At 35.2% G+C, this 16989-nt stretch overlaps 3 protein-coding genes and 1 long non-coding RNA gene across 5 annotated transcripts; 3 read left to right on the top strand and 1 right to left on the bottom strand.

Annotated features, from left to right (window-relative positions):
- Positions 1–729: 729 nt before the first annotated feature.
- On the bottom strand, positions 730–4080 carry LOC127259421 (uncharacterized). Of its 2 annotated transcripts, XR_007840499.1 has the most exons (6): positions 3783–4080; positions 3057–3174; positions 1912–2608; positions 1676–1794; positions 1384–1483; positions 730–985 (listed from the first exon to the last, which is right to left on the bottom strand). It is a non-coding gene; the product is annotated as an uncharacterized LOC127259421 (long non-coding RNA). The 2 variants fall into 2 exon arrangements; XR_007840498.1 differs by lacking the exon at positions 730–985 and having other exon boundaries at positions 1128–1483; positions 3783–4079.
- Positions 4081–4162: 82 nt separating this feature from the next.
- Positions 4163–5854, top strand: LOC127259420 (40S ribosomal protein S15a). The gene is made up of 4 exons (XM_051286751.1): positions 4163–4292; positions 4766–4911; positions 4997–5157; positions 5565–5854. Exons 2-4 carry the CDS (start codon positions 4779–4781, stop codon positions 5661–5663), a joined length of 393 nt encoding a protein of 130 aa, XP_051142708.1. The 5' UTR covers positions 4163–4292; positions 4766–4778; the 3' UTR covers positions 5664–5854.
- Positions 5855–7961: 2107 nt separating this feature from the next.
- Positions 7962–11819, top strand: LOC127259929 (ras-related protein RABE1c). Its single transcript, XM_051287547.1, has 9 exons — positions 7962–8101; positions 8283–8436; positions 9976–10048; positions 10137–10237; positions 10436–10501; positions 10667–10764; positions 11052–11114; positions 11200–11292; positions 11383–11819. The coding sequence occupies exons 2-9, from the start codon at positions 8364–8366 to the stop codon at positions 11464–11466; spliced, it is 651 nt and encodes a 216-aa protein (XP_051143504.1). The 5' UTR covers positions 7962–8101; positions 8283–8363; the 3' UTR covers positions 11467–11819.
- A 429-nt stretch (positions 11820–12248) lies between these two features.
- LOC127259906 (ACT domain-containing protein ACR9) lies at positions 12249–16400 on the top strand. The gene is made up of 6 exons (XM_051287523.1): positions 12249–12667; positions 13653–13871; positions 13957–14062; positions 14520–14871; positions 15244–15528; positions 15962–16400. The coding sequence occupies exons 1-6, from the start codon at positions 12514–12516 to the stop codon at positions 16106–16108; spliced, it is 1263 nt and encodes a 420-aa protein (XP_051143480.1). The 5' UTR covers positions 12249–12513; the 3' UTR covers positions 16109–16400.
- The last annotated feature ends 589 nt before the right edge of the window (positions 16401–16989 follow it).

Raw genomic sequence — 16989 nt, 5'->3', positions numbered from 1 at the left:
TAAAAAAGTTACACGTTTCTATATTCATTTAAAATTCTAGCTTCAACTATTAATTTACAGTTTCAACCAAACTTATTCATCGCAAGTAAATTTGGCAAACGTTGCGTTTTTTATTTTATTTTTTAATTTTGGTCTGTAAAATTTATCCTTTTAAGTTAAAACTGTATATTTCAATTTGATTTAAATCTAATATTTGATAAATATTTTACCAGAAAAAAAGATTTCCTTTTCGAAAAATTAAAGTTTGGAAAATTCGTGTAAAAAAACACGCTTGTATGCAAACCAAAAACTTAATGCACATAGATTAATGTAATTCAAATGGTAAAATTTAAAAACTGTGTTGAAAAAAAACACACCTGCATGCAAACCAAAAACTTAATACACTCCATTAGATCATGCAATAGATTTTAATTGACCCGAACTTCTACCGAAAGTGCGCACCGGATAAATTCTCCATCTATCTGTGCACATGTAAGACTCTTTAGCCTTTGTTCAAGACGGATCAAATAGAGAGTTCGGAGCTTTGTCCTTTGAAAGATTTTGTGTTTGATGACCCTGGAAATACTGGTAGTTTCTGTTGAAAAATAGATTTGTTTGATCGAAATCTGAGATATAACGAATTTAAAAAACACAAAATCAGCCTCCACCGCCTCCCATGATATAACGAATTGCGAACGAAATAACAGATTTCGCAAACCGAATTAGAATATAAAAGAAAGAATTTTTAGAATTGATATTTCGTCCTCCGTTAGAAAGGAGAGGAAAATATGATATATATTATATTTTTCAATTTATTTTGTATTTAATCACAAACTATTTATTTGATTATTTATTTATTTATTCAAATAAAATAATATATTAATCAAATAAAATATAGGACAAATAATTTATTCCTCTTTCTAAATAAGTATCCAACTGCCGTACATGGTGTTGGTTCAGTCCACTTCTATCTACGAGAGGTTTCGGTTTCGGTTTCAGATCAGTCCTGTGTATTCAAGACAGAAAGATCAAGATAATTTTGAGCATCCAATCACATGGGCATCAAAATAACCATTTCATGGAAAAAACTAATTGTGTAACAGCAGAGAACAATAATAATGTTTTATTGGCATCATAATACACAATCATTATAAATAACTCATAAAACAATGCATTCACTGCCTAAACATTTTGGCTGAGTTATTACATGTTTCCCATTCTCAAAGTTGTAAGTCTTGTTTGACACTTGCCTAGAACTACACCATATTTCCACATTTGACAAAAGGATTATTTCGAGTTTCATCTTTAATTTTGCATTGCTTTAGGGCCCCGAGTATTTTAACACGAAAACTCCATAATCAACACAAACTAAGATGCATGAAAATAATCAGAATGTACACAAACCAGTTGCCAAATCTGAGTCATTGTTTGGTAATAGTTGAGGTGGATGGGTTTAGAGTCGACAGCGGTTGAAAACCATCCAACTAGGATCCACGTCGCCATCCTATGTCAAAGATAATCAATATGTTATTATGTAGACATGCCTTGGAAACAGAAAATGGCCAATAGCCATTTGCAGTCATTGGCCAATATATGTAATGAACATATGCAACGTATTGAGATGGAACATAACACAGATAACACAACATGGCAAATACTTTAATAGCAAACATTTAGTATATTCGGTAAATATTACCTTGTTGATTCTCCTTGAAGATTCAGCACCTCTACATTACTTTTTAATTCCTTAAAAAGTACCTTTTTATCTGGATTACCGAAGAAGGGCCTGTCTGCTCTTGTGCAATTTTCTTGGTTCTACAAAATAAAACATCATTCAATGAAACTTTCTACTAATAGGCTAACTCAATAAATTCAAAGTCTTACAAATGCAGCTAAACCCACCCAAACAAAAACAAAGTCATTAGTAAATACCCGATTTTCTCCATTGAAAACGTGTTTCATTGCTCGATCGACATTACGTTAAATATTCTGCTCTATGTGCATCCCGAGACAAGCTGCAGCAGCAAAGAGGCGCCAACATTCGGCAGAAGTACAGATGCAATAAAGTCTTTTATCTCCTCAAAGTACATCCCTTTCCATGAAAATAAAACCTATCATAGATTGTCGAAGCAGAAACTATATTGATAAGTCCCTACTTTTATCTCTTTCTTGATCGGTTATTCGATTCGCGTCCCACTCTTGTGTGTTTTTGCTCAATCCGAAGTAGAAGTCTTAACCTCAAGAGATAAGATCACAAACACAAGAGCATTCAAGCCGCAACGGAAATTTTCGAAATTTCTTCACTTAAGCCCTCATCTCGGACGGCATGAAACAAGTTCAACTCGAGGGGAATTTTTTTTTTTTTTTTATTGTATACATGAATGACACTATAGTGACGTAAAATGATGCAGTTGAAAATAAGACCTTGATGCGGCCGCTAGCCAACGAATTATAATGAATTATTTTATCAAAATTAAAATATTTCTTTTGAAATTAAAGTCGCTCGTCATGAGGCAGGAAAAGTACGTTATGGATCTAGTCAAAGAAACTAGTATAACAAAAGGCAAAGTAGTTGCAATCCACTTTCGCCTGATTGTTGTTATTGGGAGTATACCATTGTTTATGTAACCTGTAAAAACAGCAAAACAAATTAATTATACAGAGTTTAAAATGCAGATGAAGAAGATTGTTTTTCACTCTGGCATATTTGTCAAGCTTTACTTGAGTAAATATCTCAAAAAAGGTACCACCAACTCAGGCAAAAAGGAGAAATAACATGAGGTCTAAGACATGTGTTGTGATTGGTCATGGACCAATGACCTTCATTATTTAAGTTCATTTAAAGCAACTAAATTCACTACTTTGATCAATTGAAGAAAACGAAGTGAGGCCAATTTGTATTGACCATAATAGTAACATTATAATGTAATTTTCCCTTTTCTGACAATATATAAAGATTTAGCCATTGACTTGGTTATATCAGGGCAAGTATTCAGGTTCAGGATCACGGAGGCACATCATAAGAAATGATTAAAAGAATTACAATAGAATATAAATATAGAAAGATTTTCAATTACCCCCAGAATTGTTTTGCCGAATCCTTCCATTCCACGAAAGACTAGTCATTTTTTCAAGTCCTTTCCTCTCCTCTTCCTTGAAAACGTAGAATAATCCTTATCCCGCGACATCTGCAAGCTGTAGAAAGTTGCATCAATCAAATAACTTTAACGAATGCAAGGCAAAAGTTGTGATTGACTTTGCAATCGAATACTACACTAATTTCGTAACATTTCAAGTGACACTTACCCTTTACTGGTTGAACTAAAGAAATCATAATGTCAGCCCAATTACATACTAAAATAACTGAGAAACTCTCAACCTTCCAGCAAACAAAACTTTGAATAAAAACACATAAGCACTAACAATCAGAGGGAAATATACAAAAAAGAGTAATGACTACATTTCTACACATCACTGATCTGGAGTTGCAAGGGAACTGACCATCCTATTACTACATCGTCATTTTCTGTGGAACACTTTCAAACAACAATCTGCTTAACGTTAAAAAGTCTAGTACAAGAAAATCAATATAAAGTTCCCATGTCAACAATGTAATTCATGACCTTAAATCAAACTTTAAAAACAGCGACACATACAACCAATCCATCTCATCAAATCAAGATGAATCTTACGAAACTAAGGATAAATCTTATTATCCTACCAACTGTGTCTCGATAACAGCATTTCTGAATGTAAATTCATTACTGGTACATATATAGATGTCAATTTCTAAAAATACTTACACTGGTCGCAATCAAACTACTCAAAAGTGTCAAACTTCAGGCGTGCTTGAAATGGAATGAGAAAGCGGAACAGGGGAAAAGGGGGAGCAATAGGAGTAAAACGGAGGAGGGTCGCCGCACCGTCGTTAGACGGTCGCGATCTAGGGTTTCTGGTTTAGGTGGCAGGCGGTAGATGGTTGCTATCGGCGTGGATTCAAGCTAGAGAGTAGGTCAGAGATGAGAAAAGGAAGAAACAATAAAGAGAAGGGATATCAGAGGGTGGCGGCGACGGCAGCGGCGGAGGAGGAAAGGGGACGCGGACGGCGGAAATATAGGGCTCAGATTTGGGAAGGGATATTGAGAAATAGCTAGAGGGGCAATTTGGTCATTACACTTATGAGAGGTATGCCTATAAATTCGAAACCCTAACCTTTCAAGTCTGGCTGTATGCGCATAGTGCCTCCTCTTCGGCTGCTGTTTGAGCTTGTGATCTCATTTACTCAAGGAAGCGGCGGTCGCGAGATTATTCTGGTAATAGCCTTCTCCTGGGTCTGATTTTTCTCATGTTTCTGTATTGGCTTCCGAGCGTTGTGTGGATTTTTTTCTTTTTTCGTGGCGTAATTTTGCCATTTGGTGGTTTGGTTTCTGATATAATTTGTTGAAAATCTGGAGCAGTTTCTGGATCATTTTGTTTTGATTCGAGACAGTGATTTTGAAGTTCTCTATGTATGTTTAAAGAAAATAATGGCTTTGTTAGATTTGTCTATGAAATTGTTTTTCTAGTTCATTACCTTCTAATAATGGGGTGGCTCGGTATTTTCTGTAGTAGACGATGCATTTGTCTCTTAATTACTTGAGTGCTCTGCGTCAGTCTGTAATTTAATGAAGATATAATACGATATGATGGCCACTGGCCTTTTATTTCCTTGTATAATTGTGGTGACCTGAGTGGAAAATCGTAACTTCTATGCTGTTTAATATGTTCTATAACTTTTTGCTGACAGCTTGTACTTGACGATGGTGCGAGTAAGTGTGTTGAATGATGCACTCAAGAGCATGTATAATGCTGAGAAGAGAGGAAAACGGCAAGTTATGATAAGGCCCTCGTCGAAAGTGATTATCAAGTTTCTTATGGTGATGCAGAAGCACGGTTAGCTTTGATATATGCTCAACCCTATTTTCCTTAAATAAATCTCCTTTAACTTAACTAACACTCATTTACCTTGATTTAATAGGATATATTGGAGAGTTTGAGTATGTAGATGACCACAGGTCTGGTAAAATTGTTGTTGAGCTGAACGGAAGGCTCAACAAATGTGGTGTTATAAGCCCACGTTTTGATGTTGGCGTAAAGGAAATTGAGCCTTGGACTGCCAGACTTCTTCCATCACGACAGGTAGAAAGAATTGCCAGAACTTCATTTGCTTTATTTCTATGTATGTTTGAATTGTTTTGAGTGCATTTCAGTTGAATTGAATATTAATGACTAATGAATTATAAGTTATTGAAATATATATTTATGAAATTCGATATATGGTATTATACAAATGATTAGATTTGATTAACAACAAGGATGTGGTGTATATATCGAGGCATGGGTTGAAATACTTACGGTTAGAAGGAAAGAAATTGTTTTTTTTTTTTTTTTTTGCTCTAATGACCGGTACATTGTGCTATTTGACATTATCTTTTGGTGGAAAAGATACATCCAAACATATGAAAGAAGTTGACTTGTGAACATTATTGCTATGGTTAAATTTTCTTTTGTGTTTAACATATTTTGACTCTATGCTTTGATTGCAGTTTGGGTATATTGTATTGACAACATCAGCCGGAATCATGGATCATGAGGAAGCTCGCAGGAAAAATGTGGGTGGTAAGGTACTTGGCTTCTTTTACTAAAAGATCGTATGGATTTGGTTTTGTTACTCCTTGAGGGAAATGGAGATGGCGACGCAGTTTGGAATTTTTATGTTAGTTATTTTCACCGAATTGACTGGCTGAGGTTATTGTTATTATTTTGAAGAAATAGTTCCCTTCAAATTTGAATGCTGCTGGTTTTACATATTGCAAATGGTTGTTCTAAATTACAATACCTATTCTTCTTAAAATAAGAAATTTAATAATCCCATTTTTTTCATGGTATGGATCTTCTTATAAAGATTCTAATTTAAAAGAAGAGAGCCACCAGAGAAATGGGATCACTATCTAAAGTATAAATTCAGAAAAATATATATATGTATATAACAATGGTTTTAGTATTTTATTGGATCTTCTGAGATCATTTGTTCTTGCATCAACTTTTACTCATTGAGGGGAAATGGAAAGCAGCTCAATGAGCAAGAGGACCTACCTCGATGATCAAGAAAACAAACAAGCTTTAACATCGTGCTAAGCCATTGTGCCCAGCACCATGCGCCACATTTCATTTGAAAGTATCGAGCAATGATGAATAAGGTTGTCTCCAAAAGCAATTGTCCGAGCAATGATGAATAAGATTGTCTCCAAAAGCGATTGTCCAAGAATTATCGTCTACATGTAGATACCATGCTTTGCTATTATTCACTATTGCGCTAACGACATATTTATCTATACTTATAATGGATAAACATTGCATAAATTATAAGTTTGGCACCACATAAATTATTTATACGTTGTGTTATTTGAACACTTGTGCTGTCCATTTATTTTCATTACCTTGGGTCGGTATCCCAGACAAGAAATATGATTTTGAGATCACTTGTCCAAGGATTGGTCTCATTCTTGGATAGTTATTATGATGAATTTTATAATTTTACAAAGTATTAGACCAAAATTGTCCATATAGTAGTACATAATATAGTAAAAAAAATTATATAATATTCTCTCATAAAATATCTTATTATACTTCCTCAATTTTAAAGTATTTTTTTTTAAATAATTGTAATATCTATCTAACATTACAAATACTTTACAACTTAAATATATTACACAAGTATCATTACCTCTGTATAACTAAAAATTATATTTTTAAAACTAATAAAATTATATTTTTAAAATTATGTGAAAAAGCAAATAGATATTTACTTATGGAACGAAAGAGTATATTATTTTAATATCTAATTCCAATCAATTTTTTTCAAATTCATCTTAAAGAATAGCACTCTTAAGCAATGAAACAGTATTATATTAAAAATTCATTTTTCATTAAAATTTTTGAAACCCTTAGAGCGGTAGCAATGGCCTTAATTTGGAAAACTTGGATGGACCGCTCAATGTGGGGCTGTCAGAAAATTGAGATGACCGTGTTTTCGATCTTATGATCTCGATGTCGCGTAGCGGTGCAGGCGAAGGCCCGTCGAGGAGGAGGATCTTCTCTCAATTTTCATCCCTCTTTCTCTTCTTCTCTTCTCTGTGCAACACTTTTTATTGTTCTACTCTCCCGAATTCTGATTTCTTTTCCCTCATTCCCATAGACGCGAAAATCACTCTTTTTTCCACTTTTTTAGAAAATAGTCGCCAAATCGGTTTGGGATAGCGGAACAGATCTCCACCATTGAAGGGTTTATTCCAAGAGGGTTCAACACAGATAAGAAATTGGGAATAAATTGTGTTGCTATAGTTTTCATAGTATTTTCAACGTGCGGTGCAGACGATTTTATTTAAGACGGGGAAATTGGGAAGAAACTTGCCTCCTTAATTTGGGACTGTGTCGATTTCTTTAACAGAAAAATGAGATTGTCGAATAGAATGGAGGAATCATCTACCGAAAAGACGGAAATACCAAGTCACTTACTAAAAATTCAGACGCATGGTCGATCCAAGGTCACCGTCTCCGAAGCTAAGTGCGAGGTGCCCTAGAACCTGCAGTAAAAAATTTCCGAGCGGAGGAAGATGAAATTAAATTAAATTTTATTAATTAAAATAAGCCTTATTCAATGGGCCTTGAAAAAAGTCATTACGAGATTCATCTCACTTTCATCCATCTAGTGGACTTGCAATGTCACCATCATCCTTCCACGTAAGTCGAAGCCAAAATTGGAGAAGGCCCTTAGGCTTGGAGCCTTAGATACCTATAGAAGTGGTAAGAAGAAGGATCTTATAAAGTTGGAAGTCATGAGTAATTTTCAACAAAAAGGCCTGAGAATGTGAATTAATAACCTTACATTTATGGTAATCTATTTTTTACATTAAAAAAAATTCCCTAAAACAAAGCAATTGAATAAACTAATTTCAGCCATTGGAGAAGTGAGCGACCGACTACAGCAGTGCAACAACTGCCACGGTGCGTATTTTAGCAGTGGCAACCATCGGACGGCGCACCCTCCCTCTGCCCCAAACACCAAACACCAACTGGCTGGGTGGGTTTGTCTTTCTTGCTTTCTCCATTAATAAATTATTCATCTTTAATTGCCAGACAGACCTGTCCATCTGTCTCTGCAACCTCTACTTGTCGTCGTATTCTGCGCCTCTCTCTATACGTATACGCGTGCTTCGAACTATTCCTCTCTTTTCGCCCTGTGATGCTCTGATTTGGTACAGATCTGTTTCGGCTGCGTATCGACAACAGTGATCCGTGAAAGATAAGGAGGCAGGGGCGACGTGGATTGAATTGATTGGTCAATGGCCGCACCACCGGCGAGGGCCCGAGCCGATTACGATTATCTCATTAAGCTTCTCCTCATCGGCGACAGCGGTTAGTCTGATTGGATCATCTACTTTGCCCTTTTTTTTTTTTTTTTTTTTTTTTTTGAGTATTCGTGGTTTCTGTAAATTCATTTACTTTTATGCATTCTGATTCGTTCTGAGGTATTTTTGGGTTATTTTTTCTGGTAAAGTAATTTGTTTTTAGGTTTGATCTGTAGCTGGTGGTTACGCATACCGAACAAGCGTGTGTTATTGTATTTCTTTGATGTGAACATTAACTGATAACGAATCATTTTGTATGTGTGTGTAACTATATATATAAAGTATTATACAATGATTCAATGATATATAAGGTTGATAAGTAAAATAAAATTAGGTTACAAATTTATGTTAGTAAGAAGAACAGAAAGTAAGAATTCAATGGCTGAATTAATCAAAAAAGTAAATTTTCATATTCACACCTAACAGTTTATCAAGCACAAGGAGTTGTGTCGACTGATCCTTTTGGCCTCCCTAGCTGTTTGAAATATATAAATGATATAGCATTCAGGTTTATGATTCTTTCTGAATTTAACAAAATGTTTGGTGGTAGAGTTGTGATTTTATTTCCATTCTTTGAGTGCAAGACTGCAAATCACATGAATACCTACCCTGCTATCTTATCTTGGTCCCTTGTCTACCTGCTGTGCTTGAACTAGTTTAATTTTTACCTGATTGAAAGTGAAAAATGAATCTCAATGTCACTTATGATTGTAAATTATGCCTGTTTAGATTTGCAATGTCAGAGTCACTACAGATTTATTTGGATGACCCAATAAACTTCATGAGCTAAAACATGTGAACCATGAAAACCCTTGGTTTGTGTTTACTTTTGAGGCCTTAACTTTGCTGTAATAGATTGCTGAACTTATCTTGGTAATACGGTTGGTAGAATACGGTAATTAACATTTAGAATAAAATCGGTTTTGAGGTTATAAAGAGTTCTGCAATGCTACAAATTTAACTTAGTAATTCAGTCAAGTTCACCAAGTTAGTTGCAGCTTACCATTTATAATATGGCTGCGGATGTGTGTTCATCCATCTTTATATCATAACTAGGAATCTGAATTCAATGGTAATACACTAAATGAAGGTGTTCTATTCAAAGAGCACCTGCACTACCAATTTTGAATTTGTTCGAATTTGGAATGTAAATTCCAATGAGAATAGTTAACTGCCATTTCCTTCTTTATTAATTGCTTTGGCTTAACTTGCTTTACATATCACAAGGACAGAATGGATTCTTACTTTTTAAAATCCAAAACTAATATGATGATAAGGCTGTGCATAATTTTTAACTGCTATAGAAATTTTCCATTTCTAATATTGTCTGAGCTTGCAGTTGGTAAATTCACTCTTTTTGCTTGGAAACACATGGAGGTGCTCGAGTTTATTACTATTCAATATAGTAAAACTGCGTTTATATGTGATAAATGGATCTAAGATCTGTGTGCGTGCAGAATATATGTACTACGGATCAAATGCTTTATTCAAGGTGCTCTAAAATGTTATCACTCTACTTTTTCCCTTAACCTACCCTATCCTGCAGGTGTGGGTAAGAGTTGTCTTCTTTTACGATTCTCAGATGGTTCTTTCACAACTAGTTTCATTACCACCATTGGGTAAGTCTTTCTATTTTTTGATTTTGTTTCCATACACGAGTCTGAAGCAATTGTATATTGTTCTGATATCTGGTAACTTTCTCTTCAGAATTGACTTTAAGATAAGAACTGTTGAACTTGATGGGAAGAGGATTAAGCTCCAAATCTGGGACACAGCTGGCCAAGAACGATTCCGCACAATAACAACTGGTATACTATTTTCTTGTATTTACTATGGCATCAAGATTATACATGTATGTTTATAAGATTTTGTAGCATGCTAATCTTGGACGGTGGAGAAGGATGGTGGAATTTACGGTTTTTGGGATGACTAATATTTGGGTTCCAGGCGTAATTCCTTTTTCTTTTGCTTGGTACTGATTTTCTCATGCTCAAACATTTTTCCAGCCTACTACCGTGGAGCTATGGGCATATTGTTGGTTTATGATGTTACAGATGAATCATCTTTTAACAGTAAGGTTTCTTTTTCTTTTATTTTTTTTTGGCTTCTATGTTCAGTGTTCCATGCTTTTGGACTAGTTCCCGTTGCCTTTTTACCCATCTGGTCCCGTGATACTCAGATTGATACCATTTTGTGGATTGGAATAGTTTGCATTTATGCAGTGCTTCTGTTTTCAGATATTAGGAACTGGATTAGAAACATTGAACAGCATGCTTCTGACAACGTCAACAAGATATTGGTAGGAAATAAAGCCGACATGGACGAAAGCAAAAGGGTAATTTTCTTTCATTTGAGTCAATGTTGGCTACTTTTTGCTTCGACGTGAGGGTGTACTTAGTGATAAGAACAATATTAATACAAAGAAAGATCAATGTTCATGAGTATTTGGTAAATTACATAGTAGCCTCCGTTAAACTTCAAAAGATGCAAAATGTTTGTGGTTTTTTTTCCCCTAGTTTTACTACAAATATGATGTTTAGATAATGACTTTTTTACCAGGGAGGGATTAAACATGATCTTATTCTCCGATTAGATAATTATCTCTTGCTCAATATTGTTTAGGCTGTGCCCACCTCCAAGGGCCAAGCACTTGCTGACGAGTACGGCATCAAATTCTTTGAAACCGTAAGAATTTCTTCCATTTCTCTGCCCCGAAAGTCTCATCCCTGTACATGTAATAACTCAAGGTGCTGTTACTTCCTTCATTCAGAGTGCTAAAACTAATCTCAATGTGGAAGAAGTATTCTTTTCCATAGCCAGGGATATCAAGCAGCGACTCTCAGACACCGACTCCAAAACAGAGGTAATCAATCAATCATCCTGTCAACATTTTCGTATCGGTTATGGCTACACTAGCCTCTTAACTGTGAAGTACTTGCTATCATCGTTACAGCCCACGACCATCAAAATCAATCAGCAAGATGCCGGTGCTGGATCCGGGCAACTCGCCCAGAAGTCTGCCTGCTGTGGTTCTTGAATGACCTACGACCAACCGTCTGGGATCCAACTCAAATAGCAAAGGGAGTGGGAGGGAAAAGAAGCATCTTGTGAAAACAAAAAAAAAAAAAGAAGCCCCCATCCGAGGTTGGTGCATTGTTTTTGTTCAAATTTCTGTCCCCTGGAAATTTGTTCTAGTGTGCAAAATGATGTTTGGTTCACTTTGACTTTGATTTGAGAGAAAAAAGAAAGTGTGAATGTTTGGATGTTAAGAGTGTTGCTTCAGTATTTCTTCCCTTCAGAGCTGCTTTGCTTTGCTCTATACTCCGTTAATTCCATGTGCTGAACCTCTGAATACTTTCTTCATAAATTTCATTTTGCTACTTAAGTTCATATATTTTTCATTACATTAAACTATAATAATAATAATAGAAGATGGTTACTGTGCTGATGGATCGAATAGAATAATAATAAAAAAGTTATAGGTGAATAAAGAAGTGATAAAGTAGAAAAAAATAGTAACAAATTAGTTACTAAAACTATGGATAAAGTTTTTATACTCCCAGAAGAGATGTTTCCTCGAGAATTGGCATGGGAATAATTTTATTATAATGTCGGGAAGATAGCAAATGATGGAGGATAATTTAAGATAAATTGGGCCAAATAGCCCAATTGGTTTAAACATTGATCCAGAACGCTTGTCTAGCCCATATTGATGTCTAATTCTGATAGGTTAATGGGTCGGGTCAGATCCGGCGCCTTATTCACCAGCCCACTACGCTAGCCCGGCCCGGCCCGGCTTGATTAATCAATCGTGCTGAAGCTGAACCTTCCAGACAAAAGACAAACGCATGCATCTGAACCTGAAAGACAAAGAGAGCCAAATTGCAATTCCACGTGTCCTCGCCATATCCGTCCCTCACTTCCCTTCTCTTCCCCATCGTTTTTCTCCACTTGTGGCTCTCTCTCCAGATTCCATTTGCGCCATGGTTGGAGAATTCATCGATTCGGCTTATGCCTAGGGTAGGTGGGTGAGCTGTTTTTGTGCATCATTAGTTGGATTGGACCGACCGTGGTGTGATGCGATATGGGGGTGATAAACGACGACGCCGTTTCGATCGATAAGGGGAAGAAGGCCGGGGACCCCTATGTGATTACCGTTAATTGCCCCGACAAGACCGGCCTCGGCTGCGACATCTGTCATTCCATTCTCGAATACGGGCTTTACATCACCAGAGGAGGTATAATTTCTCCTTCCGTACTCATATCATCAGTATTTGTTGTTTTTATTTGACCTAATTTTGGTTTTATGGGAAATACGATGGTGTTTCAATTCATGCTCCCAAATTATTATGAGGTATATTTAATTGCTACATTTTCCAGGAGATAATTGTGGTTGTCCTTCGCAGTTTGGTCAACGTTAGGGATTTGAGGTACTTCGAAGTTGTAGAACATGTGTTTCACTGCATATGTTGGTTGAGATGGTGACTTTTCTGTCCAGTACAAGATCTGTTTGGAAAAAAAATAAAAAATAAACGAGTCCCTGTAGTCATGTGGCATGCTCAGCTGTCAGTTACTACAATGTGCTCATACTCTGACATTGTATCCTGGAAATGTCTTATATTGAGTACTGATAGTTGTATTTGAATGTGTGATATAGCTTCTCTTTCTAAATCTGAATATTAGTGAATAGTAGGATGAGTTTAATTTATACACCTGGTTTGGTATATGTAAAGTATCATACATTAATCCAATTATTGAATATGAGAGAGCAATCAGTAGTTGTAAAGGTACGAAATACATGTTTTTATAATAAATTTTGAAACTGAATTTAATCCAAAGGTACTTATGAAATAATTAACCCCTCCGTATGCAGATTTTAATGAAGATAGTATTATATTGGTTGATTTTGATATAAAATAGGGTTATTTTAGGAAGTGTATGAGTGAGTTAATGAGGTGTGAGATATTTTTATATAGATTGAGTGTATAATGATTGTGTCATAATTGTAAATAAGTGTAAAGTCGAAGAATAAATTAAGAAGTTAGTAAAAGTATCATGATATAAATAAAAATTGCATATTTTTAATTAACAAACAAAAAAGGAAAATAGGCATAGTTTTATGGATTGAGAGAGTATTAAATAGTCATGGTGGCAAAGGAGATGTTGATCTTGTGAATGTTTTATTTGGTTTATTAACTAACTTAACCGGATTCCAATTTCCAGATGTTTCAACAGATGGCAAATGGTGCTATGTAATACTATGGGTGATTCCTCATTCGACTTCTCGTGTTGTGAGATGGGTGAGTCTGAAAGAGCGCCTCCAATCTTTTTGTCCACCCTCAATAACACCATTTTACTTAGGACAGTCTTCCCCACGAGCTACGTCTTCCCCTGTTTACTTGCTGAAGTTTTGCTGCGTCGACAGAAAAGGGTTGTTGCATGGTAGAACGAATTGTTTACTTCTCTTTTTTTACATTCAATTTCATTTCTTTGGTTTAAATTTTAAGTGTTCTTAAAAATTGTTCAGATGTCACTCAAGCACTTGATGAACTTGAGCTGGAGATTCAGAAAGTAAAAGTGAGCACAACTCCTGATGGTTCTGTTTTGGACCTCTTCTTCATAAGAGATAACTTGTAAGGGTGTGGTGTCTTCTTTATTTTGTTGTGTTCTTATACTGCTGAGTATAGTTACTTTAAAGGTTGGGATTAATCTTATATGTATCCGACAGTTATCATCTGTGTAAATATGCATATGATAAAATGATAGTTTACCATATAATAATTTTAGATAAGATAAGAAAATATGATAAAACAAACTTATAAATTTCAATTTTGTTGGTGATTATTTTATAAATTTCCTAACACTGAAGAACTGTGTTATTGGTTTTTCGGTCTTGTTTGGTGGGGTATTCGTAGTGTGAAGGATTTTAATTTCTAACCTTTTCTTAGTTTATGTTTTCTATGGGTTTAATATACTGTTGTTTTTAGGTTATATCTCAGTGTTTCTGTTAGTTTACTTTTCTGATCATAGTTGTTAGTTTTTGGTCGTTTATTGATGGTTGGTTTGCTCATAAGTTCGTCTAAACCTCAGGTCTCTTTTACATACAGAAGAGAGGCAAGATGAAACGTGTCGGCGCTTGTATGAGGTTTTGGGTGATTCATGTATTAGTTGCGAACTCAAGTTAGCGGGCCCACAATATGACAAGCTTCAGAGCATTTCATCTCTGTCTCAACATGATGCTGAAGAAATATTTAGCTTCACACTATCTGAAAAGGAACTTCGATCACAGGCTCTTAGTCCGGATATTACAGAGTTGAAAAGAGCTACTGTAAAAACCGATAACTCCTTGAGCCCTTCTCATACTTTACTTCAAATCAACTGTGTAGACCACAAGGGCTTTCTTTACGACATCATGCGAACATTGAAGGACTGCAATATCAAGGTACAAGTACCTAATATGCACCGTAATTAAGTTGTTTACCTTTGTTCAAGTGCTTCGTCCCAAAATCCTGCTAGTTTACTTGAAACTTTGTTGACTTCAAGCTCCATATCAAATAGCTCCAAAGTAGGATTGTGCATGAAGTTAAGTTCTAAAAAGTAGTTATGCATTTTGAATCAGATAGGATGATGATTTTGACTTCAAGTTGTTATGCTAAGCTATAGTATGCTTTCTTGCAAGCCTTCCCTGTAGTTATGTGCTCAAATGGCTAAGCTATTAAGTTTGTTAGTGTTGCAATACGACTATTGTTTGGGTCATGACCTCCAATAACCCTACCAACTACTCGAAGCATATAATTTACTTCCATTTTTCTAGATTCTGTATGGTAGATTTTCACCTGTAATCAAGGGTCGCCGGGAACTTGACCTATTTATTCAAAATCAAGATGGGAAAAAGATAGTGGATCCCGACAAGCAAGATGCCCTATGTTCGAGCTTAAAACTGGAATTGCTTCACCCACTGCGTGTTCTCATCAGAAATCGTGGTCCAGATACCGAGCTTTTGGTAGCCAATCCAGTTGAGCTCTCCGGGAGAGGAAGACCACGGGTTTTCTATGATGTTACTTATGCCCTCAAGGATCTCGGAATATGTGTATTCTTGGTAAGCACTCATCTACTAAGCATCTATATCAGTTGATTTTTTTTTTCTCAAAAAATTCCTCACCATAACCTGGTTAATAATGGTAAGGCCAATACCAAATTTGATCACCTGTAGTTCAGGATAGTCATCAATACTAGTGGTCCCTTATCCTTGCTATAGATTTTACTAAAAATCGTTTGAAGTCAACAATGCTAATGTCGAGCTTATTATATTCATTTGGCAGTGTTGATCTTTTATATCCAATGGTACGATTTATTTTATTTTCTAAAATATATATATATATATATATAAGATAAAGTTTCTTCAATTTATAGAAAAAGGTTTGCAATGTATCTAAAGGGTGAAAGTTTGATTTAATCACTATTTTGTATATTCCCTCTCTTTACATGTATGAACTGATGTTCGATATATATAATAAATTTAATCGGGATAGGCTGAAATTGGAAGGCATCAAGCAACGGAGCGAGAATGGGAAGTCTACTGCTTCCTTCTTGAAGAGAATTCCAGATTTCCACTTTCGACAAGAGGTGCCCGCAATCAGATTGTGGACAAGGTTCGAAGAACATTGATGGGTTGGTAAGCTTGCTCCATTCTCACCTCGTCTTGATTTGTTAAGAGCGATGAAAATGATTGATTCGTAGTGTGAGAAAGCAAGAAAAGAAATGGCAGTTGGATTGTGATTGATTCTTGGTGTCATTGTTCAATGTTTTGGGTTTGTCAAAAAGAGATTTTAAGATTCAGATCATTCAGTTTGCATGCATGGTTCAAATTAATTATGTTTTGGTTTTTCTTTTTGTCGATTTCTAGAGGTCTTATATACCTATTCAGCGCCTGTTAATGTCAACAATATTCTGAATTAATTTCAACGACCATATCTTGTTTCACACACACACACACACACGCACACACTAGTGTGACTTTTTTTGTAATAAGGTACTAGCAATTTTTATAGATATTAACAATCTGATCTAGAAATAACAGTAACCCCACAAAGTTGGTCACATGTGCTTTTAAATCATTTCAGCTATTAGTCATAAAAAAAATATTGTTTTAAATAAATATTTTAATACTTATATAACATTTGTAATCGATATTTAAAAAAAAAAAAAGTTATAAATTCTGTTTAACATACATTTCGAGCTTAATTTATTTCAGATCTCTTTAAAATATATCATATCCTACATTTAATTTTTATTTAAAATAGTAACATTAATAATCCTATAATCTGCCCACGAGAAATTAAGAGGATACATTTTTATTGTATTTTATGCATGCAGCTGTTGTGCTTGGTCTAAAACAAACAGGTAACAAAAAGCGTCTTCAGTTGTTGCGCTTTTAAAGCAAAAAAGGTTTAAAAAAATATGAGTAAAGCATTTTCTCCAAAAGACGATTCTCATTAATATGTTGAAAACATAATAAATCTCAAGACCACCTTTTTTACCCTAAAAATGCTAAAACAAA

This window comes from Andrographis paniculata, unplaced genomic scaffold, assembly GCF_009805555.1.
Source record: "Andrographis paniculata isolate CXL003 unplaced genomic scaffold, ASM980555v1 Contig60END, whole genome shotgun sequence".
NCBI lineage: Eukaryota > Viridiplantae > Streptophyta > Magnoliopsida > Lamiales > Acanthaceae > Andrographis > Andrographis paniculata.
Note: the sequence above shows the minus strand (reverse complement) of the source record. Positions and strands in the feature narration are given on the sequence as shown.

What these genes read in the sequence shown, in the direction of transcription:
- LOC127259420 (XM_051286751.1), top strand. Translation starts at nt 4,779, where the DNA reads ATGGTGCGAGTAAGTGTGTTGAATGATGCACTCAAGAGCATGTATAAT. An exon ending in TATGGTGATGCAGAAGCACG is followed by an intron (nt 4,912 to 4,996) that starts GTTAGCTTTGAT and finishes TTGATTTAATAG; the next exon opens with GATATATTGGAGAGTTTGAG. An exon ending in GACTTCTTCCATCACGACAG is followed by an intron (nt 5,158 to 5,564) that starts GTAGAAAGAATT and finishes CTTTGATTGCAG; the next exon opens with TTTGGGTATATTGTATTGAC.
- LOC127259906 (XM_051287523.1), top strand. Translation starts at nt 12,514, where the DNA reads ATGGGGGTGATAAACGACGACGCCGTTTCGATCGATAAGGGGAAGAAG. An exon ending in TGAAGGACTGCAATATCAAG is followed by an intron (nt 14,872 to 15,243) that starts GTACAAGTACCT and finishes CCATTTTTCTAG; the next exon opens with ATTCTGTATGGTAGATTTTC. An exon ending in TCGGAATATGTGTATTCTTG is followed by an intron (nt 15,529 to 15,961) that starts GTAAGCACTCAT and finishes TAATCGGGATAG; the next exon opens with GCTGAAATTGGAAGGCATCA.
- LOC127259929 (XM_051287547.1), top strand. Translation starts at nt 8,364, where the DNA reads ATGGCCGCACCACCGGCGAGGGCCCGAGCCGATTACGATTATCTCATT. An exon ending in TCTCCTCATCGGCGACAGCG is followed by an intron (nt 8,437 to 9,975) that starts GTTAGTCTGATT and finishes CCTATCCTGCAG; the next exon opens with GTGTGGGTAAGAGTTGTCTT. An exon ending in ACATGGACGAAAGCAAAAGG is followed by an intron (nt 10,765 to 11,051) that starts GTAATTTTCTTT and finishes AATATTGTTTAG; the next exon opens with GCTGTGCCCACCTCCAAGGG.